Here is a 27,452-nt window from a genome sequence, read left to right as displayed (position 1 = left end):
CATACAATAGGTATAAGATTGTAAACTAGTGTTAAAAATTTTCATACAGAGCCAAATTGAATATTGTAATTATTAAATACCAGGACATAAGAAAGTTAAGTATGTATTCATCGTTTGTAGAATAATTGACTTTTAGCATTCGAAGTGTTTCCAAAGCACAACAGTTTCCTGAGGTAAAGAATCAACATATTGTGACTTACAATTAAGTAGTTACGTCTAATTTCATGTAATACTGATAATGCTATTTTTCAAATTTATACATTTATACATTTGTAACAAGATTTAGAAAAATATTTATCAGTTTTGCTTTCAAATAAATCATTTATTACTTGGACGTAGGAAACCAAAAAACTCCGAGTTACTATCACTTTAGTCGAAAAAAGTTCGAGTGTAAAGTTTAAATTCTTTGATTGCGTTTTTAGATCCTGAAAGACCATTTTTGGCAAAGGCAATATGGCGGCATTTGTCCATAAAGAGTCAAAGGAAACGAAAAAAGGAAAAAGAAACGTGAATTTGGCAACGGCTTGGTGCACGGAACCTGCTTGGGTCAGTGTGTCGACCATGCTTGTTTCTCTTCGTGCGACACCTTGTGCGGACCAGCGTGTCGTGGTGTTAATAAACGCTTTTAATGTCTTAATTACTGATATTGATTACGGGTACTAGCATGGGTGCGTTTTTACGGCTACGAGCTACGATCGGTGGTTGGGGATGGGATCAAGTATAAATTCGAAATAATGAATTAATTAATATCTAATAATATTATATATGATGTAAGTAAATGAATTACATTATAACATGTTATGTAATATATTGTATATTGTATATTATATATTATATATTATATATTATATATTATATATTATATATTATATATTACATATTATATATCATCATTATAATAGAATCAATTCATTAATTGAAGAAGCTTTCTCACAAAACTATCATTGACAGAAAGTGTTCGATAAAAAGAGGTAATGTGATCGATACAGAAACGATTATACAGTATTTAAAAAAATGTTGTAAGTGTCAAACACCAAATTTTTCGGAAGGAAGGAAAAAAGTTACTCAATGTTAAACGTACCAGTGATGTCATCTTGATGTATTATTCTATAGCGACTATACATACAAAGGAAAAATTGCTATAACCAAACAAACAAAATCTCCCAATTTTAGAAATAATAGGAAACCAGAAGGATCGATTACATTTATAGAAAATATTTATTTGAATTGATTTCGAATTTCCAACTTTCTCCATCGTAGTAATTATCATTACGTCTATATATAATTAATGATAAACAAGTACTGAATAAATGATTGAACCTTTGCTTCTAAGCGATCAACAAAATTCAATTTAATTAATATATAATTAACAGACAATAATAATATAATTAATAAAATTTGCAGCTTAATAAGTGGACCAATTTCATCGTCCAATGCATCGAAACCATGCAATATACTTGATCCCGTCTCCACTCGTGGTAAAATGATCAGCGGATGTTCATGATACTGTTTGGAGGCGGTGCTGTTAGTAACAAGCTTTCAATGTTAACATCTCGATACGTGGTAAGGCTGCCTAAAACCATCGAGAATGGTACTGAAACGATTAATGGAAAATAAACAAGACTGATCCCATCGGAATACTCCAATAATTCTGACAGCTTTTCGTAAAAATGAATAACCTCGAACACGTATAAATATTAGGTACCGGAAATATTCGTGTGGTTTACTTGGTAGTAATGAATTAGTGTCCGATTTCAATTAGTATTTCACTAGTTTAACCCTCTGCACTCGAGAGGTGACCCTACCGAGCATTTACTGAGCTTAGTATGTAATCCTTGTAAAAATTGTAACAATACATTTTTTCGATGTCTTCTACTTTGAAAATATCAATAATTGCAAAGTAAGAGAATTAATATCGGTCATTTTTACGGGTACGGTAGTTTTAGTGTTAATTGATGCAATTGCACAAATATGTATCGTATTTGTTTATTTTGAAACCTCCAATTTCCAAGATCTAAATGAACGAACATTAATTTTTCTAGGTACAGTAGAATAAAGTGTGTCCATAAATCTAGTGTTAACGGACAAAATTGGTATTAGGAACAATATATGTATGCCGTTGGTATCATATAAAATAAAATTATTATACCAAACCATTCTCTGCGTTTAAATTTGAATTTAAGGTCTCACACGAATTTTTTCTGGTACCTAATGTTATACTTAAAATATATGTGTTATGTATGTAAGCAATAAGAAAATACTTTGCTTTTGTACAATAAGTAGATAACAAACAGTCGTTAGTGTTCGTATCAACTGAATAATCTCGTGTACAAACGAACTAAACGATGCACCGTTTCTGTAGAATGATAGAATCCCTATAACGATTGTTCATTCATGTTAAACGTGTAATTTCTGGTAACTATGGTCTTAACTCGTTACGTGACAAACTAATCATCCATCTGTTTTGTATCAGACAAACACTTGTACAGTAATCCTGCTCCATTATTTAATACTAAACTCTTAAATTATTAAACTGTCCAATAATTGTAATATATAAAATAATAGTTATGTAAAATAACTAAATATAAAATCCTTGAATTTTCTAATTATAAATATAAAATAATAGTTATGTAAAATAACTAAATATAAAATCCTTGAATTTTCTAATTATAAATATAAAATAATAGATATATAAAATAATTAATTATGAAATCCTTAAATTTCCTAATAATCAAATACAAAATAATAATTACATAAAATAAATAAACAAAATCGACAATTGTTCGATTAAAAATTTAGTGATTCTTTCATTTTGTGGGATGGTGTATGTCTTCTTTTTAATTGAAAGCCTACAGAAATACAGTAAAACTTGGAAAAAGGTCGATCTTAAACGCAAAAGAAATAAAATCTACATCCAAATAAATTCTCTAGTATCTTATCTTTAACATGAATGAACACTGTGCTCGTGTGACAAATATTACGTGTAAATCGATTAATCATGTCGTGTAATGTCTATATTAAATTAATCGGGTGTAAAAATCGGTAACGGGAACGACACAGGTACGTTCTATTTTAAAAACGATTTTTGTACCGGACGATAAACGCATAAATTATCGACAGATGTTCACCTGAGTGTTCAAGATTCTTGGATAATTTTAAATTAACACTTCACCTACCGACAGTTATTCAGTGATTCTTTGCAAACAGCGATTAACAGCAAAGAAATTATTAATCGATCTTCTAACATTTATAATTAATACGAGCTTGAACCGAGAATCCTGTTTAACCTCTTGCAGTTTGAAGTATTCTAAGTTTTTCACTTTGATACTTACTTATTGCATTCAACTAGAACTTAACCCTTTCTGACCGAGGATTTTCTAAAATATTATTAATTTACAAATATTTAAAATATTCAACTTTTATCCACCGAAAATTGAATCGCACATCAAATTATAAAATTAATATTAAATTCTATTCTTTATAAATAATTTCATTCTTCAATTAACAGTAAAGAATTGGACAGCAACCAATTTGAAAGAAGAGAACTATGTTCGCCTGTGATCCCAATAATTATATCATTTCCTTACAACTACTAATTCTAGGTAAATCATATCTTCCATTACTAAAATTAGCAAATATCTTATTTAAAACTTCTAATTCTATACACTAAAGTCTGGCATCACCAATATGGTTATGTTCATCCTCAAAGGACTAATTGTTATACTGACCTAAAGGGATATACTGTTTTAATCATTTATGCAAAAATGTTTCAGGAAAATAATTCGAAATTCAATGATACCAAGGTATATTTGATAAAAATGATATAATCGAAACCAAGGAGTGAAAAGGTTGCAAGATAACTGTTACGTATATATCGGTTTCGACTGAAACAGCTATGGAAAACCGAAACAAAACCATAACTGTTATTCGGTATATTGGTTCCGAGCTGTATCAGCTTCAGTTCTGGTTCATATCGGTGCTATAACTATTATTTTTCAAATGAGAATTATAGAACTTGTATTATATTCTGAACGGAAATCGAAACTGATATACCGAGTAACAGTTAGAATTTATTTCGATTCTTTATAACTGCTTCAAGAACCGAAACCGATATCATAACTGTAGGGCCACGTCAACTCGATGGTGCACCGTACCCAGCAAAAAACAAATATCTAACATTTACTTTATTGAAATAAAATTTGAATTATGCAATGCAGTATAATAATTAATAGCGTGGAAAGTGGAACATCGAACAGTCTCGCAGTTGAGCATTATAAAAAGCTAATAACGATGTTTCTCAATGTTTTAATATTAGATTGATACAATCACACAAATTCGTAGTTTAATTGTCTATCTTTACACCTCTAATTTCCAAAATCTAAATGAATGAATATCAATTTTTCTACTACCAATAGAATAAATTTTACAATAAATCTCCGAGAACCTAGTGTTAAGGGGAGACCAATGAAAGTTTGCACCTGGCCGGCAAATACCTCTGGCGCGCACCTGCATAACTGTTTTCAAACTATCGGTAGGCAAAGAGTCAATGTTCTTGTCGCGTAAGATGCGTCGGTCGTCGACGCGAATGTTAAGGACGCTGCAGAGCCTGCGTGTGGAGAGGAAATGTGGCTGATTCGTCGCTGACCTATATGGTTCTTTTAAATTCCTAGTTGCGTAATTGCTTCCAGAGCGAAGCGCGGCGGCGCTCGCCGTTAAATTCGTCGTTTCCAGTTCATTGCTGTATGGCCTGAATACGGGCCGAAAAAAAAATTCAACGTATCTAGGAAGATCGTTCCGGCGAACGAGTCGTCCAGTTTACAGTCCCATGGACTTTCCCGTTGTTCAGTGGACGCTGGTTACATCGCGGCTAGTGCATTTTAGCCGCGCAACGCGACAGACGCTTGATGATGATGATGCTTTTTTATTTTCAGTTGGTCCTGTTCGACACTGTTAGATTAACGGAACGATTGTCGTGTGGACGGAGCTTTAATTGCTTAGAGTATAGAGACTTCATTTTTTAAAGACACGGTTAGGATGCATTAACGTTCTGTATTATAGAGTCCAATTTAATTTTTAATAGATTAATTTGCGGTAGCTATGCTTGGTTGTGGATGTATGACGATTAATGATTTGAGAAATATTGAATATATCTTAGGACTAATGAGTCATCAGGAAGTTCTGTATCAAGTGAAATATTTGAAAGTTCAATATTTAGTGAAATATATAGAAATTAAATGCCAAGTCAAATATCAGGTAAAATATTTAAAGCTTAAGCACCAATAACAAATCAAACACAAATATCACTAATAAAATTTTAACTTTACCAAAGAATTCCGATAATAAAGCCAAAGTCACAATAGAATATCGTTTTCCTAATGGCCACTACAAGAACCACTACGCTTCACGTATTCTACGTGTTTCCTAAAATCGCGTGCATTTCGTGGCATTTCGCACTTTCAAATTCCCCATAAACATGGTTAACTGATAATATACCTACATATTACTTTCCATTTGAAAGCCTCACACCGGGTCAGGTACGATATTATAAACCAAGAGTTTAATTTGCGGGTGTATACAGGTCGAAGCTTCTTCCACCGCGATGAATGAACTGGATATGACGTCAGCGGTTTGAATCTGACGCAACGAGCCCCTATCGATCCCCGCGGTCTCTCACGTCCGACGTCGAAATAACCGGCGAGAATAGAAACCCTCGAACTATCCGACCGGCAGGAATTACTTCTCGTCCTCGACCTTCCTTTCCGGGATTAAATGGGTTCGATTCTTTCCCGGCCGCAATTTTCCAGGCCCGAGCCACAGAATGCCGGTCGAACGAGAAACAAAGAGAGAATCGACCGGTTACAACGTCCATCCGACAATTCGGCCTAGCACCCGGATGGGTCATCATCGCTAGCCATAATTACTCGGCGGAATCTTGTTATACCCTCGGGTGCCGTGTATGAATTCGCGAGTAGCCGTTCGGGTTAATTTATGCGAATTTCCGTACTTCGTGTCAGGCGAGTTCTACAATTTTTTGGAACGATCGTGCGTTTCATTGAGCGAAACTTCTTTTACTGCAGTGTTGCTTCACATGCACCTTCTTCTAATAGAAATACTTTCTCGTATAAGTCCCCACTTCCAAAATGTTCCATAAATGCATCGAAATCCACACTCTACCGATCACAGGATTTGCCCAAAAAAGGGCCATACGGTAGAGTACGAGAGTAAAAAATTGAACAAGGTAACTACAGTACTGGATTCTATGTTTCTTGAGCTGTATTTTTCACAGTGATTTCTTTATCCATGCCGAACTGTAAATTCTGAATGCTTTTTTAAATTATTGCTGTTATTCGTTTATAGTTTTAACTGGTTACGTGTAATCGCATTGATCTTATAGCAAATTGAAATCCAAGATGAGATGAAAACTGACCAATTCGATTGCACCAGTGCAGAGAAAAAAGATGACACATGATGTATAATATAACATTACCCTTGCAGAGATACCTTTACAAAATCGTATTCTCATTCGTAACTAAATATTTCGATTAAAAATATCTTTTATTTCCTTGCAGCCAAATGTCTATTCAAGACTTCCAAAAAAAGGTTTCATGCGTTCATTGCTGCAGATACTTTGTAATTACGATTCAAAGAAAAGCGTTCCATTTTACTCTATTTTCCCCGACACGTTAGTCGAGGATTTCGATGGTACCGTTGTTCAGGTGACAATCCTGTGGCGTCACCATTGACCTGTCCTCGCTACAAAAAGTACGTCGAAAGAAGGTATCGGAAGAAGTTCCGCGTCGCGTCGAGGTCGTGACGAATTGCGGCCCGATACGTAAGTACGTGTTACGCACGCGGAATCGTGGGAAGGTTCCGCATGGCGGAGCACGCGAAAATAATTTACTATGCGAGCGTAACCGTAATGCCTCCGGGAATAGCATACTTCGCGGCGATTATTTGCTCGTTGCGTTTCACGGCCGCGTACCGAAATTGCGCACCGAAAACCGTAACGGTGCCCGAGCCAATCGCGTGCCGTTTAATCGTCAACCTCGGGAATCGAAGTAATCGCGGACGAAATGTCGGATAATTAGAGAGGGAAACGCGGACACGAGACGCCGGCCGAGGAACGAGCAAAATTTCGGCTTCAAAAGCTGTCGAGAAACTCGAACGATATACAGAGTGTATCAGAAGTTTCATATTTGATATTGTTTTCTGTGTACAGTATTCTCGTGATTGGTACCTGAAAATCGGGTCTGCGACCGGGTATTAATTGTGCAATGGTGTTAATTCGAAGTCGAGATAAGATCCGAGTCGAGTTCCTGTTTGTTCTCTGTAGAGGACAATGCGAATGAAAGAACTAGATGCCAGACCTTCGGAAGGAACAAAAGAAACAGATGAATGTGGGATATTAATACTAGAACTACCGAACAATCAAATTGACTTTTTGTAATTTTTCTGTGGAAACTCCATCAGTGCTACTACTGAGATTTCTATTGATTTACAATTCAGCTTGCCTGTGTTGAATCAATTTCTATAGTAATTTTGTCAGAGAATTATCTGTTATGCTTTTAATCATTGTTAAAGAAGCAATCAAGAATGGGTCGTTCTGACCTCTCTGGCAGTTCTAGTATTAATGCAATGTTGAACTTTTTTGTTTTTCACTGTTACTAATTGAAACTTTTACCAATTGAATAGTAAAATTTTCCTGATTAAAACGAGATCGAACACGATATATTTTGCAATGTATTTATTCATTGAATGAATTACAATAATCTATTTTCTTCTAGTAAATTGTGACTTGAAGGATGTCGTGTTTGGTCTTGTCTTAATCAGAAAAATCTCAGAAATGCGTTAGTAAACGTTTCGTTTACAAAACGAAATGTCCCTCATAAAAGAATTTTATTAGCGCATTAATATTGTCTCACCGATATCTACCTCATTGAACAGCGTATTATATTACAACTGCTCGACGGTCAAACTTTTTGACTTGCCGAGGGGACTTGCCCCTCAGTGGTGGAAATGACTATCGGGTAGTTACTCATCCTGCAGATCGGACCGGGTACTAATCGCGAGAATACTGTATAGGGTAATTAGAGGAGAGATGACACATTTTTCTTAATCTTTTAGGTCATAAATAGAAATGTATGAATATTAAATTTTATCATTTTCATATGTCAAATTAAATAGCGCTGTCCGAGTGTAAATGATTCATTTTGTAATTATAATTAACTCAGAACGCGAATTAGGTATGAATGGATAATGGGTTAACCCTTTGGATCGTAAATATATACTTTTAGGAGATATATATTTATTTTTACAATATACGTTAACTAAGTTATCATTTGTTACAAAAATATTTTTCTATTCTTTGTTTTATTATGACTGTTAAAAAATAGATGGTTATTGTTATATTGATTTTGTACTGGTGCCTTGGTGACTAGTTCAATGATTCGCATTTTACTGGTATTGAAATATGTGATTACAAGGCGATGTTACTGGGAACTGGAGGATTAAAAGAACTATGACATCATAAATATCATTAATACCTAACAAAATAAAAATACATTTACGATAGTAAATGTAGATGAGAAGGACAGTTAAATAGGCTTCTGTGCAAGATTCAGTAGGACACTAAAAACAATTGTAAATATATAGATATCTGACAGTCTAAACTAGATCGAGCGACCTCATTCGGAGATACATTACAGATAAGATTGAACGGTCACGTAAAATATCTGAACATTAATATATTTATTAATGGATTAGAAGAAAATAAAATAATAGAAATGCTAAAAAATTGAAATAGGAAAAATGTGAATATGGAAGGTAAAGAATAATTGTTTGTGTTATGTGTTTTTGCACAAGATTCCTTTGATGCTTTAAATATTCAATTGTGTTCGAGTTTGTGTTTGAAAAGTAGTAAATTGGCGTTTATCGAATTAATTTTAAGAAATTATTCCGAAAAAGCTGGATGTGAAAACTGTGTGTAGTAAGAATATTAAGATTTTTCAATCTATAGAAGTGCTTATATTAAATACCCTCGATTACGATCGTTAAATCTCTTAATCCACTTTAACCAATTCGATTATGTACAGTTAATTACAAGCGTTCGTTTAAAACGTCCCCACTGCCATACGTATCAATATATTGTTTTCTGTTTGCTTCGACTGCTCAAACTAAGTTTTCTGTATCACCAATCAGCGTTCTTATTATATCTTTCTAATCAAGTCAATTTCAAATTCAATCGCTAATTCTGCTAACACTACTTATATTCCCAAATTGGTATTCTTAGATACAAAATGACACTTTCAGTCCTCCTGTTCGCTATTTCCCAGAAAGTTCATAAGACCATCGCAAAAATTGCTTTCAAAATTCCAAAGCTCTTTTGGAAGAACTCCGTCGACAAACAATCGTCCGCTGAAAATGTACTAAACGCGTTCTCGATGAAATATTACGTCGTTAAACATGAAACGTTGGATTTTTAGTGAGTAAATGATACACGAATCGACATTTCATGATTAATAACCTAATAATACGCGTGGATCGGAATAATAGTGGTCTAATTATTATTTCTGAGTTCTCGAAGGAAAAGCTGTTGTGAAATGTTCTTGGATTAATTAAATATTACTATTACAATGTTACTAATAATATTAGTTATTATTCATTCTTATTATGATAAACATTATTAGTAATATTGATTACTATTAATCCTTATAATTACAATATCATTAATGATATAACCTATTATTAATCATTATTATTACTCATTGTAATATTATTGGATAATCCCATGAACAATACGATTCTTATAAACCTTTATCATTTTAAACAATCAAGAAGAACGATGCGTTTATTAAATCCTATTATAACGCACAGATAATTAACTTACAAACAATGAGGGAGAATATGCTTTCGCCTAAAAACAATTCTATTCATCTCAATCTTTCAAAATACAGTAAGTCCGCAGAAACCGTGTTATTCACTGGATAACCGAATGATATTCCAATTACTAATAATACTATTTAACATTATTAATAACGCCATAACAATGAGAATGAATAACAACCAACATTACGAATAATACCGTAAGAATAAATGTTAATAATAATTAATATTATCAACCACGTTGTACTGTAATGAATCCAAACACATTTCGCAAAATCCCTTTCTTGCGAGAGCACAAAAATACTATTTAGTCTATTAATCTGCGCCATTGGTGTATTAATTATCGTGTAATAATCGCGGAATGGAAAGGAGACAATAACGCTGGCCAGACGAGCGCCGAGTCCCTCTCGACGAGAGGCAAGTCGCGTTGTCTGGCTCGCGGCGTTCTCAACGGGAACGTTTCGCCTGTGGGATGTTCTCTAACCTGCCAAAGATGTCCTTGAGTTCGTGCTCAGAAACGAACTGGCCCAGGTTCGCCACAAAGAGGGTGGAACACGGTGCATTGCTGACGGCTATGTTCGGCTGTGACGAGGGCGAGCCCACCGGCGATGCCAGTGCCGGCGAGGGTAAGAAATGGGGCAGCGACGCGTGTATCGACGTCAGCGTCGTCGGATGCGGTAGAGACATGGGCGCCTGTAATCAGAAAACAGAACGAGTTTTTTAGCGTTATTAGTACAGATTAGTGGAGATCTAATTATTTGTTAGTACAGCGAACATTGGATGATCGCGACACTCATCGAGACCTGAATGCTGCAATTACGAAGGGGTAAGTTTTAGAATCGACTCGACCGTAAGAAATGAGGATTCTAGCATGGCGGACGTAGAAAAGACGAGTGAAGGGAAAAGAAAGACTGAAGGTCGAAGCATTCGTCAACATTAACACTAAAACTACCGAACAATGTATTATAACATATAAAATAGTATGCTCGTGAAGTGATTTTTATTTTTATTGTAATCTTTACATGAGCAAAAGACTTTATATTATTTCATGGTACCAAATTCAGTCATAATGAAATTTATATTAAATATAAAAGAACTGAATGAACCGGTTTAATGATAAAATCTGAAAAAATTCGAAACCTGGAGATCGTCGATTTGATGTGAGCGGTTCATTTATAATTTTGTATCAAGGTTAACTAATGGGGATGTAGTGGGGCTGGCGACGTTGCAATTATTCAATGTTCACTGTGCGGATTAGATTTTATTAGTGTAGTATAGCTTTTTAAGCATTATTTCCTCCAGAGGATGAAAATAACAGTTACCACAGAAATGATCGGAATTAGACATAATTTTAATGATCAATTTGACAATTTTAATTTGATAATATAATATTGAAGTTATCGGGGATAGTGGTTATCGCAGAAGATTGGCAATTGAAAGTAGTTCATTATTAAAGTTGAGGATGTTGATTAGAAAATGTGCGAGGACATTAAGACGAAGTTTTTGTCAATTTTCTAAATACTTAATGTATTTAGATTTGCGATAATATCTATTAGATTTGTTTACAATTAGGGGTGAGGTTTTCTAAAATGTTCATTTCGATTTGTTTACAGCAGGGAGCACAAATAAAAGTTATCGGAAAAATTCGTCTAACGAAGATCGGTAATTGATGCTTATTATTGAAATCGAGGAGATTAATAATAAAATCTAGCTGGATCTTAATACAAAAAATGGATACAGTAAATTTTGTTACTGTTTATAAGTATTTAGATTTATTATAATAATTTTTATCTAGATTCCTACGTAATTATATATATTTCGGTCACTCGTAGTTATTATTCGTAATCAAAGACACTTCCATTGAAAAAATAATTATTATTCTGTTGTTCTTTTCCATTTAGATTACAAAAATCATGGTTCTTGACTTTTTCACGTGAAATTAAATTATTCCTCCAAATCGTTAAATTATATTACTTTTTCACGTTAAATTACATTGTATTTTTACATTTCCGAATTAAATTATTTTTTCACACTAAATCAAATTGTTCTCTTAAATCGTTGAATAGAATTATTTTTTATGGTGGAATAAAATTATTTTTTCACAGTAAATTAAATTGCCTTATATTGTCGAATTAAATTGTTTTTTTATTCCAATTTGTTATATAAATTATTTCTTTTTTATTGTCAACGAACTGTGATTGGAAACGATGTGGATATCAGGGAAAATTATTTTGTTATTCTCTTTCTCTACAGACATTCGCCAAACTAACGTTGTCCAACAAATTTTTAGTTTCTCTTTTTGTATATTTTTATTTAGTCTAGTATATTGTAAACTTATTTTTTACTGTATTATTTTGTTACATAATATTGAAAAATATTTTCAAAAACTGTTGAACACATGTGAATGTTGGTAATATTATAAAAATTGCATCATTTTACTAAGAAGAGTCTGTAGTATTACTTTTTATAAGAAAATTCAGAAAATCCCACTTGTAAATAATTTTTAATGTATGAGAGAAGAAAAGAAAATTTGATTTCCCGTTCAAATTTAAATTTTCCAATAATTGAAACGATTCAATCATTGAATATTTATTGTCTTGCGAAAGATGAAACAGAGAAACGATTATTCGATTCGTATCTGAATCTAAAAAGGAAATCGAGGAATTCACCTAAAACAAGTTGAACATTTTTGGACAACGTTATCGATTAAAACTGCCGGATTCTGGTCCCTGTGAAAATACGTACTCTTTAATGGATTTCACACAGTAACATTCGCAGGCGGTTCCATTAAAGATATTTCAACAGAGAGCACCGGGCTGTATTAACGAATAGTGAGAATCCAGCTTAAGGCCATGACTTCCCGGATGTATTAAGATTAGCCAACTGCAGAAAGCATTGCACACTTTCGAGCACATTATTCTTTTTTAATCCTCCTGGTGTTCCTATGCCCGATTCCTGAAAGACTTTCGTCGCGTTCCCACGATTAAAATCTTGCATAAAAAGGTATATAAAATGCAACCATGACTAATATAACTAGGTATTATACAATTAAAACACGTTGAAGCATGTGATTGACGCTGTTCCGGTTGCCAGTAGCTTCTTTATTGTAATTTTACAACGAATCTTGTTGCACGATATTCTAAATGTGAACAACTTAACATATTAAAATATTTGTATATTCTTCATAATGAAACTCTGTTTATAAGATATAAATTATGATGTAAGCGAATTAATAAAATAAAATTGATAAAACGTATTATTTCGTGCGAAGTATTTGGAATATAAGTTATAGTTCTCTTATTTATGACAGATTTAAGAAAAAGTATGAATAAAGACAGGTATTAAGTATTAACCAAAATTAAATCCAACGTTATCTAGTAATTAAATATAAAAAAGAGCACTTGGACGTTTCAGTTATTAAGATCAAGTGTAAAGCTAAGAAATTAAGCGTGAGTTATAAAGAATTAAAATCAGGAAACGATCAGACAAGAATCAGATTGCTGATTCATTGCTGATCTTCTCTAGGATGACATCAATGGTGTCTCTAATTTTTTTTATCAACGACTGTAGTTGTATTAACCATGGTTGAGGAATAAATCATAGTTAATTTCAACACTAAACTTACCAGTTGGTTCAAATCGACCTATTTCAGAAGTTTTATTTTGCAAGTATTTAAATAATGAAGGCGTTTTTGCGAAAGACTTTGAATTAAATTTGTGTTTTTGTACAGATACAAGACCAAGAGATCCTTCGAATATTAAGAAACATATTGTTCCAATTTTTGTAAATTATATTAGTTTTAGAATTTCAATTTTTAACTAACTAAATTAGTTGATTTTTATAAAAAATTGGAAATGAGCCGCTCACTGGCTAAATCAATTAACTCCACTTCTCGAATTTTTTAAGATTTTATCATTAAACTAATTCATGCAACTTTTCATATTTAATATAAATATCATTATGATTGAGTTTGGTACTACGAAGTAATAAAAAGTCTTTTGCAATTGTAAAAATTGCAATAATAATAAATGTTACTTCAAGAATACACTACTTTATGTATTCCATATATTTGTTAAACTGAATGCATGACTGTGTTGATTAAGTAAAATACATTGCATAATGACGTTTTGATTTTGCATTTAAAGGGAAATTTTTCAAATCGAAGTGTACTTAACCGTTGCATCACTTTCCTTTAATTTTTATTTCGTGGAGTTAATCGATGTGTTCGACGAGTGACGCAAATAAGTCATTCTAATTGTTCGGTAGTTTCAGTATTAACGCGTGGTCGACGATTTCACGAAACCCAGAACGAAAGAAATGGATCACGATTCGTTCGTCATCGTTCACCGTAAATAACTCAAAATCGCAGAAACTCGGGATCGTAATTCGCGCGTTTCATAACTCAAATAATATTAATACCGTCCGATAATTCACGTTAAAACTCTGATTTATGGAATTATTCATGGGGGCTGAATATGCACCATTAAAACCGGTGTCCGTGACCGAGTTATGGGGCGTGTATTAATTAACGCAAGGATTGTGTCAGGATACGATTGCAGCATAATTTGCAGTCGCGTTATAGACAGGCCGCGTCGCGATCGATGATTTAATAACGCGAAATTCCAGCGCGCGATCGCCGCGGATCCGTTTTATTCCGTCTTTCCAACGATCAGGCTGGAACGTGGAAAAGTGTAAAAGTTAATATTAGGTTTATGGGATACGTTAATCTGACAGATATTGAATTTTATAAACATTAGTTGTTTAATGTTTATGTCGGTTTTGATCGGTGCAATTGATAGTTCGGTTTTATTTTTAAATCCATTATTTTCGAGACCTAAACGAACGAACATCAATTTTTCTAGGGGCAATAAAATAAACCGTACGATAATTGTCAGTAAACCTAGTGTTAATATTTTTAAGCTAATTGAGGTATTTATTTTGAAAGTGGCTTAAAAGAAACTGTTTAAGAATGAAAAGATAATTTAGAATTGTAACTAGACAGTGGATTTTCAAACAAACTTAAATTTTCAAGGCACAATTATATACCTTAAGACAGAATAATAAAATAGAACGATAGAAGTAGAATTGATTGAAAGTTAATTGTAAATTAATAAAATTATTTTTCAACGAATACTGTGTATGTACAGCTTTGGATATTTTACGTATTTTTCCGTATTGCGCGTATTCGTCGCAATTTCATATTTCCAAATCTCCCATGAACGCATCAGAATCCAAAAATATTATAAAAAAAAACATTACACTATAGACGTTTTACGTATTCATTCGTATCGTGCACATTCCCTGCAATTCTGCACTTCCAAATTTCCCATGTATTCAAATTTCTGCTTTTTTCCCCTACAAAATTCATGCTTTCGTATCTCCCATTTCTAGTACGTTACGATTCGGAAATACCCTAAAAAGCATTACACTTTATTTTACACATTCATTCGTACTGTGTGTATTCTTTGCAACTCTACACTTACAAATTTCCCGTAAATGCGTGAAAGTTCGCGGTAGATTTATAACCAATAATTTGATTTTCTTTTGAAGAACAGATCGAAACTCTAAAATCACTTGATTTTTTTTCTGGAAAATAGTTCGAAGCCGGTTCCAAAATAAATAGCTGGATTAATTTGCATTTGGCGCGTAGTATAAATGTCGTGTCTATCGTTCGCATTAAAATATGCAGCGGCAACTCGCGAGCGAGCTTTAACAATGCAACGACAACGTGGGGATTATTTGCAACGCTGGGACACCGTGACGCGCAATCAATTCGTAATTTCGCATTATCAACATGTCGCCGTTGATGCTTGAGTAATTACACGTTGCGCTACTTGTCTCGGAAATCCTGTGTTGCCGCGTTTTCCTTCGAGGAGACCGATTGCGAAACGGACTTTTTTCTATTTGCGCTGCTACACTGTGGATTGATGTAACTGAATATTTTTTGTTATGCAGTCGATCCTCTGTAACCGGTGACGTTTATTCATTTCCTTTCGTTCTGCTATAAAAACCTGTCCCACTTGAAACATGAAAGACTCTGTGACTTGAATTATTCGTCTAGTGTTCGGTACTGTTGCACTTTGATATCTCGAACCTCTGTGATTCGGAACCCTTGTTACTTGTACAGTTTCTTCACTCCCTTCTGTTCTAATATACCAGTGTAATACGAAATAGAAGAGGTCTGCGAGTCAAATTGTTTGCGTTGTCAGCGGAGCCTAGTGATTTTTACAGTTGAACCTCGATATACTGAACCTTTGCAACTTGTAATTGTAATTCGTGAAGCTCTTTAGTTTCTTTCGTTTCGATATAGAAATCTGTAGAATTTGAAATGCGAGGAGTCTGTAATTTGAGTTATTTGCTTGGGGTTCAGTATAGTTGAACTCTGATATATTGAATCTTTGTAATGTGTAACTGTAATTCGTATAGTTCTTCGGTTCGTTTCGTTTCAATATAAAAACCTATACAATTTGAAATGCAAAGACTCTGTAACTCGAATTATCTGCCTAGCATTTAGTACGTATTTTCCTTCTACAACTCGAATTGAAGACAAACTAAACTTCCAGAAGTCAAAATCTACTTCTATATCCTATAAATCAAAATCCTATTACTATTACAGTTGAACCTTAATAACTCGAGCTTCTATAACTTGAAAAACTTTGTGACTCATGAATCGATCGAGTGTTTCGGCATTGAAAATTGAATAAATTTCGAACGCAAAATGCAAAGCTTTATAAACTAACTACGCAAGAATACGGTACACAGAATAAAATAATGGATTACCAGATTTTGTAAGGATTCTTGTCACAAATCGAATTTCAATTACAGTTTTATTTTACGATGTTGTGTAGCGCGGATTATTCTGAAGGCAACGATAAGTAATTAATGTATTTTATGATTGAGTTTTCGAATTGACATTGCTAATGTAAATAGACAGAATCACGAAAATCTGGCCTCTACACGGCTCACAATGGAAACGCTTATGAAAGCGGACTGCGAATTTCGCAAATGGAATACTCTGTTTAGCCGAGTTGCCGCCTCATTATCTCGTCAAACGCTTTCTCCCAGAATATATTTGTTTCCCTCACAGAAATTCTAATCTGGAAACGATGCGCGACAAAATTCATTTTTGTTAGCTATTGTGTACAAGTGATGTCTAGGGTGTCCCATTTTGATCGATAAACGCTTATGTCTCGACAACTGTAGTGAAATGTAACGAAAGGAACGAAGTTGGCGACATTATAAATTTTATTTTCTATCGTTTCACCTCACTCCGTCGCATTCCATCTCGTTTCCGTCCTTCGTTACTGCTGTGCAGCCAATAACGATCATGTGTGGAAGATCAAGGCAGCCGAGCTTCGTGAATGGAAGAGGTAAATGTCTAGATAAGTCACCTTCTCACCGATTGCAATGAACTCGAAGTATATTGCCAAGGACATTATTCTGAATAACTTTTTCCTATATATGTAGTAAGCAGTCTTTTTTATTTTTCAAGAGATTCGTATAAATATGCCCGGAAAAGGAAAGCTATCGAAATTATTTAGGACAAACTTTTGTATGACCTTGACGCTGTGATATATTGTGAAGGCCACTGTTCTGGGTGCCTAGTAATTTAAATTTGTTGGTAGTGACTGTTGGTTAAAAAATTATGACGCATTAAAATTTCACATTAAGCTCAAATCCTTCACCTTCACATGTATTTATTGATATTGTTTTTTACTATATGCACACATCACTTTCATTCAGACATAATGGTAGGTACTAGTGGGGCTAGTTTTTACGGGATGGAGGTGCAACGCCCCTTAGGTGTTAACCTACCTCTATTATCTAAATGAAACTAATTGCTGTATATCATACGAAACAAATTCAATAAGTGAAGGAGAATATATAATACATACAAATTGTCGTGTATAATATATGGAAGGTGCTCATTCAAATATTTATCACATTTTTTTACATATAACACCAAAACTAAAAAAGACAGCCAGACATGTTATATGTATAGGATAAAGTCAGAGTGATGTTCTTGACAATATATTTTGTGTTGAAGTTGGTGAGGTGGTGACTCATCAAAGGAAACATCAATTTCATTCATTTCAATCTTATTTTCTCAAACGTAGTGCTAGTGAATTTTTACGACTGTCGTGATTAACCTACGTCCAAACACGATGTAAATCGGACTAATTTCACCGACTTAATCTAATTAACAAAATTAAAGGTTAATTTCCTTAAAATCGACAAAACTAATCCGATTTACATGGTGTTTGGACTTATTTTAATCGCAACAATCTCAAGAACTCACTGGCACTACATTTGAGAAAGTGAGATTGAAATTAATGAAATTGATATTTCTTTTATCGCATGTTCATATCTGACGCGTGCAGCATCGCTTTGAAGTCTCCCGCCTCGATCCTCGTTTCTCGGAGGACTGTGTCTGTCTCGCTTTCTCCTATTATACCCATTTTTCGACTTTGTCAAATTGTGCCCGAAGAGTCCATGTCCCCTTGCTGCACATGCTCCTTCAGTTAGTGGGACATGTGAACAGACGTCGTCTAGTACACATGTACATCTCCCCCAGACTTACTCCAACTGCATAAAGATTCGTAGTCTAACGATCGATATAACCGAAACATCCTCCGTTCGTATTAGCACGCGGATATCCATCGGCGAATCTCCGATTTCGACCCGGGAGAACGTTATTGCCCTGGAACTATCGCTCGTGCACGATTCGAGGCGGGATTCCATCGTTCGCGATATCGTTCGCGATAATGCGCGATAGGTACCCGTGTGAACCTGGCACAGGACTAGGCGATATTAAAAATCAATATCTCCTGTTTGGTGGATCCCTGTACCCGGCCGTGCCACACTGTTCCTGATCGCGGCTCGCATGGAACGAACGAATGGCGCAGACGTCGCGGGCCACGCTGCAAAAATTCCTTCGAAATTCAGCCGTATAAAACCGGTTGATCGCTTGTTTACCGTGGATTTAAACGGTCGCGCGATAATTAAACCCGGCCGACCGGCCGGCCGTAATTAACGAAGTTCCGGAAACTTTCGGGATCCCGAAATCGGTTATCGCATCGTCGCGTGAGAACTGGGGAACGCTAAGTTTCCGAACGAGGTTTCCTTAATGCAGAAAAATGTTCGTGTTAACCCGCGGGTCGCGACCCCACCTTGTCGTAAAGTAACAAGTTCATGGGGCGCGCGACTTCGTTTCGTGGAGCCTTGGAACACCTTGAGCTGCTGCTTTGTTGTTAAGCGAGTAGTTTGTTCGAACACCGTTGTTACTGGAGTTTTATTGGATTCTCGTTAAAATTGGTTTCCCGTGGAGTCTGTTGTCGTTTTTCTTTTTCTGTGGTTTTTGTACAGCCTGCATGGAGCTACGTGATTAATGGTACGGATTGGAGATTTATGTACATTTGCCGATGAAAATCTTCGAAATAGAATCTTCGAGGAAGTTGAAATTGTCTGATATTGTTAGTAATGAAATATATGATAGGATTATTTATTGTAATAAAATTATCTATTATTAATTTTCTACTAATAATAAACTTTCAAGTAAATTGATCGCTAGATGACAAATCTAATTTTAAGGGCATTTACATCTAAAGAAACTAATAGAATTTCAAATAATATTGTTTTATTTAAAATTTCTTTTATTAAAAAAATTTTCTATAAATTTTCCTAAATAAAATGGTCTAATTTTGATGAAATTGCGAACGTTTATATTTTTCGTTAAAATTTTTTAATCGACACACACTTTGTGCACTAATTTTCGTGTATATTTTTTAGGTCACTTTCGAAACGAAGGGTCTGAGACGAAATCTAAGTGTATCACGCGATGGAGTAGACCGTTTTCGTACAGAAACCATTACGGAAATCTACAACAGAGATTTTGTGGGAGATTGTTACCGAGTTCGTAATTCGGTGCCTGAAATTTAATACAAAATTTCGAGACATTAAGTCACTGTATACTTTCTAATCTTCGCCAATTTTTCTTACACCACCAAATTACACGAAAATTGTATATTAACCTTTATCTAAATTACAGCAGATGTTATAACCTTACGCTCTTTCTTTTTTTAAGTAAATATACGCCATCATTACAAGATGTGATCAAGAAATTTTTAATGCAATTAGTCGAAGCACACCAAGTCGAAAATAGTAGAAGATAATTCGTGATAAGGGCGATAAAAGAATTTTGTTGAGGGAAATTACAGAATTAGAAAATGGTTTCAGAAATCAGTTAATAATAACACTATTAAAATATACTATTAATACTTTAACGTGATACTTTGTAATACTATCTATATAAAATATTTATAATATAATATAGATAATAGAATATGATATAATAATTTCTGTATTACTTTATAATATAGTAATTAATAATTTTTCATGAATACTTTATAAACAGTGAAACGAATGTAAGAGAATGATTTACGAGAAGTAACTTTATCATGAAATTACCGAGTATCAAGATTGCTTTATTCTTTTTACTATGTAGTAATTTTTAAAACAGCAGAAATAACTTCTACAGCATTCGCAAAAGGTTAATATGTATAAAACGAATTTATTCTAACATGCATCCGATAGCTGCTCATGCAAATCAGCATCTCGATTCACGAATGGCGTGACTCCAAGATCTTAACTTTATTATGATATAGTAATTCTTCAAGTAGCAAGAATAACTTCGGAAAAATTGGCAAAATTTCTATTTTCAAACGAAAAATAAAATAAATTCTCCAAATTTATCTTTTCGACAGCGATATAATTAAAATAACACTTTTTGGTAAATATACTTACCACGTATCGATAGACGCATAACTCAGAAAAATATGATAAAATTGTTGAAATATCATCATATTAGAACTCAAAGAAAAGTTCAAAAAATTCAATGAAAAATTCAGTTACATTCTTAAGGCTTTGAATTAACATAAAGACCTACAGTCTACTAATCACTTGAACGATCAAGTTGCAGCTGACACAAATTTGCACGTTGCACGTTCTAGCAAAACGTATTTCCCTTCTCAATGAAAAAATATTTAAATTTCAAATCTCTTTAAAAGCTGCAACTACGAAAAATTCCAATATTTAACACTACACAACTTATCAAAACATAGTTCCCTTTTCAATAAAAAAGAAACACGTAAATTTCAAATCTCTTTAAAAGTTGCAACTGTGGAAAAATCCGATATATCACATTGCACGACCTATCGAAGCAATTTCCCTTTTCAATAAAGAAAAATATTTAAATTTCAATTTACCGATGACCGGAGCGTCGAAATGACTTGAAAACAATTACAGGAAGAAATCTTGTATCAAAATATTTAGCTACGTAGGCACATAGCTAAATAATAGTGTGTCTTAACACTAGAACTACTCTAATATGATTGATATGTAATCCCTATAAAAATTATAACAATAGATTATTTTCAGTTTCTTTCGACATTCATTATAATATTCAAGTGATGCTATTTATTTCCAAAATCATTTCGAATATTCAATGCTTTGAAGATATCAGTAATTGCGAAACTAAAAAACCTGAAACTAGTCATTTTTACTGGTACATAGTTCTAGTGTTAAGAACTATGAAACCAAATCATTGCTAATTAATTCTAACACCATTTGCGTTTGTTGTGATACGATAAGTAATGTTATACGGAACGATTTAAATTCTCGTGGTAGTCAACGTGTTAAAATTCGTTTCTCCAATAATGTTCGGTGTTCGAGCAAAGAAGCCCAGTTTCGAAGCGTTGGAAAGGTGGTCCCGCGATCGTTCTACTACGTACGTGCTCGTCTACCTGCTAGTTGGTATAGTAATCGTATAGTAAATCGAGTATAACGATCATGTATCACTAACGTGCATCGGGGCGCTCGTCGGCGGCTCCAGAGCTTTGTCTGCAGATAGTCAAAGATAGGAACGTACGGGGACCTGAGGATGTAACGCCGGATGGACCAGCGTCGCATGTTGCAGTGCGCCCGGCAATTCTCCAGCCGTTGAGTACGCCAGTGGATGGTGCCACAATTCAGGACCACCAGGGAAGAATGGGTTCCCTAGATCTGGAATAGAATAAACGGTTAAGTGAGGTTTAATAAACGCGAGCATCGATGGACGCGTCTTAATACTAGAACTACCGTACAGGTAGGAATGTCACCCATTTTTAGGTTGTTCTTTTGCGATTATTGAAAGGCAACGGTTGCTTCTCTGAGAAATGGATGATGAAATTGATTTAGTAGTATAATCGTAATGAAGTGATAGTAGCTTGGTAGTAGGAATTTGGTAATGGTGATTTGGTAATGATGATTTGATAATAGTGATTTGGTATGGGAATTTGGTAAATAGTGGTTTTGTAATAGGAATTTGGTAATAATACTTCAGCAATAGCACTTTGGTAATAGTAATTTTGTAATAGTAATTTAGTAATAGTAAAGTTCTTCTACAAATAAGAAACGAAAAGTGGAAAATGTAATTATTATATTATTAAATAGCATGTATTACATACTACATTAATACATGATATGAAACAATACATAGTAATATAAGTAACTATTATATTATATAGTAGCAATAACAAAATAATAAAAACATAGTAATTATATATTAATTATTATATTATAATAATACAACAAATGTGATCTAGACTTTAATCCCAATGCCGTTGTCGTTCCACCCTGTGTATACAACTAGCGCAAAATGAAATATTAAAATTCCGAAGAAATTCTTCCCATCAATCTCAGCGGCGAGTCCGTCTATCCATGTCGTTACAGAAATAAATCGTTTCGTTTTTCATTAACGTGAACTAATGTCTTCTATTTCAATTAAGCCAAGATTATTCGCGTATTCATGAATAAATTACGAATTGTCAGTCTCCCGTAGGAGAACCATCGGCGAATGGAACAAATTCCCCGTCAAAATGCTACGTGACACGCTACTCGCCACCGGCAACTGTCACGAAACAATATAACAATTCTATTGAAACGTTTCGATCGATCTAACAAGCCGCGACTGTAACGCGACGCGATCGCGTTGCGAGAAACAATCAATTGCCGCTCGCGCCGCGCGCCGTTTGCAAATTTGACCCCCTCCGGCTAAATTATCCCGTCCACGCGGGATATAAATTTTTGAATTTTGTGACCTTGAATCTACTCGGAATTATAGGGTACGTGTACATTACGAGCAATCGTTTTAATTTAGTGACAAAATTTCTTAAACCTTTGCCATATGATATCGTGTCAGACTCATGAAGATTGCAAATAGGATTTAACACTGGAACTACCAAGCCTTTAATGTGATATATATTCCTCCTAAAAATTGTAACAGCACATTTTTTCAATTTCTTCGGACGTTTAACACATTTGGAACATCAATAATTGTGAAATTTGAAAACTGAGACCCGCCATTTTGACGGGCATGGTAATTCTAGTGTTAATTATAAATTATAAATATATTTAAAAAGTTTAAATTTTGAACATTTTATTTTTCAATTTTATATACGTGAAAGTACAATGCATTTAAACATTTTCTCGCTATTCCTCACCGTTCTCGGGAAAGAAAAATTTGCACTTTTTCCAAGGGTGGTTTCATCCCTTCAAAATGAAATTCGACACAAAAAAAGACTACGATATATTAGGCTTGACTTACTCTGTACACAAAGTTTCATAATTTTTCGAATTTCCGGGTTTGATACTTTTCCTTGTCAGTTTAACATGTTGAATGCCGCGCAATTTCATAGAACAGCATACACAAAATGGAAAAAAACGTAGTACTAAATCATTTGATTGAATTACATTATTATTGTTCCACGTTCATCTAGCTGAATACCACCGCATTGGGTAGCATTATTTATAATATAGGAATGCTTTCAAATACTTCCCCTTTAATTGAGCGAACTATAGTAATTCGATTTGATTGGGGGTCACCGGTGATCCCCATGGCATTAAACAAATTCGAGCTTTCCGTTCAGGCGATTTGGTCACCTGGTAGGATAAATGTTCAACCACGTGTCTGTTAAAATAATTACTTAAAAATTAAATTCACTGATTTGTTGTCTAATGCATCTTAATCTCTACACCCCTTTCTTGTTAATGTTTTTGTATAATGTCTTTGCACCACTGTAAAAATTGTAAGACATAGGTCAATAGCAAAACAATTTAATCGTAAAGGAACGTGTGCTACCAGCGTTTATTTCGGTGACGGTTTCCTCAATTATAATATTTTCTATAATCTAATAAATCCTCTAAACAAAATATTAGAAAAATGAAACTGAAACGAGCCATTGAGTTCCTAAACATAATGTCGCAGTTTATAATTTCTAATAACAATATCTATAGGATTAATTTCATTTTCGTTATATAAAATATAGGATTACGGCCGTCACAAATATGTGACGCTGGTAGCGAACGTGTTAATGAGTTGCATACGTCTTATCAGTTGCGTATATTTTAGAAACACCCTGTATGTAGTCAGATCGACCATAGTTCAGATAGAATTCACAGGGAAAGATGTTGAAGTAGTCGTAACCGGTGCATCTAAATGCTCTAACGCGAGTTCACGTTGTATTCGGCTCTTTAAGCTTTTCTTTGATTCCATTCGCGGTCAGGTGAACCGGAAGTGGCTCTCGCGGGCCACAACGTGACACATTCGCGGCGGTTTCGAGGGCCGTCTCGCGCCGCGGCCAGCAGAATCAATGCAAATCGCTGCGAAGCGGCTTCCACGAAACCGTTTATTTCTTGCGGCCCGCGATACGTCACGAACCGGCAATTATTACCACAAAGATCGTCGAGCGTGGCCACGGTGAGCGCAACAAGACGCTCTTTTATAACGTCGCGGCACGATCAGTGTGCAGGAGATTTAGTTCAACCTGCGTCGTCAATAATTTGCATTCCTTCCGTTTGAAGAAAGGAGGAAAAAAGATAGCACACACGATTCTGTTCTTACACGAATTTTTCTTTAAGTGATCAAGATTTAACAGGAATTACTTTCCTTCTTTTGCATGATTTTGAGGTAACAGGAATTGTTTTGCCTTTTTTGGATAATTTTCAGTTAACACGAATTATTCTCCTTTTTTTTGTAAGACTTTAATTTAACACGAATTATTTTCCATTCTTTGTAAGACTTCAATTTAACGCGAATTGTTTTCCTTTGTTTGTGAGATTTTAATGTAACACGAATTAGTTTTTTGTTTTACATCATTTTAGTTTTACAGTTATTTGATTCGATTTAACAGGTTAATATTAACTTATTCATATTAGATCATCCTAAAAACAATGGCATTCTTGTTTTTTGCTAGCTTCTGGTGTAAAAAATTAATACTTATGATTTTTTTAAATCGTTGACGTATTGATCACCGTTGCCTACGACCTTTTCCATTTCTCGATTAACTTTTCAACGCCACTTTCAAAAAGTTTTGTGGTTTTACGTTAAACAAATTCATCAGAAACGACATTACTTTTGGGATGACCTAATAATTGACGAGAACGTGAAAAATGTTCAGTTTTATTGTAAGCGCACGTTTATTTTGAAATAACAAATAACATTGATATTTATTAAATTAAAAACTTTCCAAGAGTAAAGTTGCAGTGTTAGATAAAAAAAACTGAGCTACCTTTATATGAGAATTACAGGAAAATTATTTTTTGAGAAACCAAAACTTTCATGAATGATTTAAAATCATACATATCAATTACCGTTTGCAGTTCATTTGAAATACAACACTACTCTATACTGAATACAAATCACGTTATCGAATCATATTAATGTAAAAATAAATTCGAGAGCGATACGGTAAATATTTTCATATATTTTTGGAAAACATTTTTAACATGCTAATTCTTATTTAACTAGCAAGCTGAAATAATTTATAAATTTCTATAAATTAATTATTAATTTAATTTACTCAACCCAATTTATACAATTCTATTTGCTTCAACTCTGAATCCGGAATAAATTGAGACTTACATTTTCCATTAAAATCGCGGTTTATGTTTCCAAATAAATATGAAATGCTATCGCAAGTCAACTTTTTAACAACATACTATATTTCATTGAACGAACCTGATGCAATTTCACGGAAAATAAATATTCCACAGACCAAACATGAATTTCACGTTTCGGTGACATTATAGATAAAATTAATTAACTCAACGAAATTTCTCCATTTTTATCGTACTTATACCTTACAAATTAAATTATCGAGCAGCACGATATTACCGTGTGAATTCACTTTTCGGTAATTCACAATCATAATTATTCTCATAATTAAACCGCAAATTTGCAAGGAAAATCCGATGTTTAAGGATACAATTAGAAAAACAGAATTACGATGTAAAATAGTTTTATCTGAACGTATATCGTAAAAACCGTCGCAATTCACAGCTTTTGTATATTCTTCCTCATCCTGTGCATCCTGCAATTTTGCACTCCGAAATTTCTCATGAATGCATAAAAATCCGCGGTTCGTTAATCATTTAAACGGAACGTTTTCGTTATTCTGAAAGTTGTAATCTTCCGCTGTTGCCAACGGCAAAATTCGACGTATTACTTCCGTTTAAAAAATCATTCGGATCCCCTGTCCGCATTACTAAAAACAACCCGACGTAGGTATGTAAATAATTCAGAGTGCACACGTACAAGGTATATACACGGGCACTTGTACAGGCACACCGTCGAGCACGCTACATTTTACTGCACACAGAGGGTTTTCGTACATGGCAGGACCTTGCACTTTATTGATTTTAGGCTGACCCGCGATTTCCACGGCGACCTGTGGGCGAAATAAGTTCGAGGGAACGTGAGCTGTCTCGATACTGTTTCCTCGCGCGGTTTCCCTTGTTATTTGCACTCGGGATCGTTGCACCTTTCCTTCTTCGTTAAATAAACGCTCGACCCGGCTAAATAAGCTCACCTTAAATTAATGCCGCGAAATTTACATACGTGTTGTGGATAACTTTTCTTCCTGGAACGTATTTATTTCGTTTGATCTATTTTCTGTTTATTTTGTTTATCATTTTATCCGTTTTATGTTTATTATTTTATCTATTTTATATATTTTCCATTTATTTCGTTTATTATTTATCTATTTTCTATGTATTTCGTTTATTATTTTATCTCCGTTCTATTTATTTTATTTATTTTCTTTACTATTTTATCTATTTACTATTTATTTAATTTGTTGTTCTATCTGTTTCATCTATTTTCTTGTTTCACCTGTATCATCTTTATTTAAAATTCTTCTACAGTTACACGTCTTAACCGCTTGCCTCGTGAATTAATTTCAAAAACACGACAAATTTTTTATTCATCCCCCTTAACATTCGAATGCACTGTGAAAAATATATTCACGAAAGAGGTCGAATTGACCATGATACAGTGAAAATAGAACTACTGAAACCACCGGAGGCAAATCAACCGTAATATGCAGAAGATAAAGCTAACAAAATTATTGTCCCGAGTTGGCTCAGCTTAATAAATAATTTTCAGCGGAAAATAAAATATCGTACACTCGGTATGAAAAGGCAAACGGTTCAAACGTATGCTGTTCAAATATGTATATCAACTTTACGATGAAGCT

At 34.1% G+C, this 27,452-nt stretch overlaps 1 protein-coding gene across 4 annotated transcripts in view; it reads right to left on the bottom strand.

Annotated features, from left to right (window-relative positions):
• The window catches only part of LOC116424351 (protein couch potato), a 183,094-nt gene that overhangs the window by 15,096 nt on the left and 140,546 nt on the right, over positions 1 to 27,452 (bottom strand). For all 4 annotated transcript variants that reach the window (XM_076369077.1, XM_076369079.1, XM_076369075.1 and 1 more), the window contains exons 7-8: positions 21,809 to 21,942; positions 10,367 to 10,575 (exon numbers count right to left, since the gene is read on the bottom strand). In XM_076369077.1, coding sequence (XP_076225192.1) covers positions 10,367 to 10,575; positions 21,809 to 21,942 — 343 coding nt within the window. The remainder of the gene's footprint in view (positions 1 to 10,366; positions 10,576 to 21,808; positions 21,943 to 27,452) is intronic.

This window comes from Nomia melanderi, chromosome 7 (genome assembly GCF_051020985.1).
Source record: "Nomia melanderi isolate GNS246 chromosome 7, iyNomMela1, whole genome shotgun sequence".
Classification (NCBI taxonomy): Eukaryota; Metazoa; Arthropoda; class Insecta; order Hymenoptera; family Halictidae; genus Nomia; species Nomia melanderi.
Note: the sequence above shows the minus strand (reverse complement) of the source record. Positions and strands in the feature narration are given on the sequence as shown.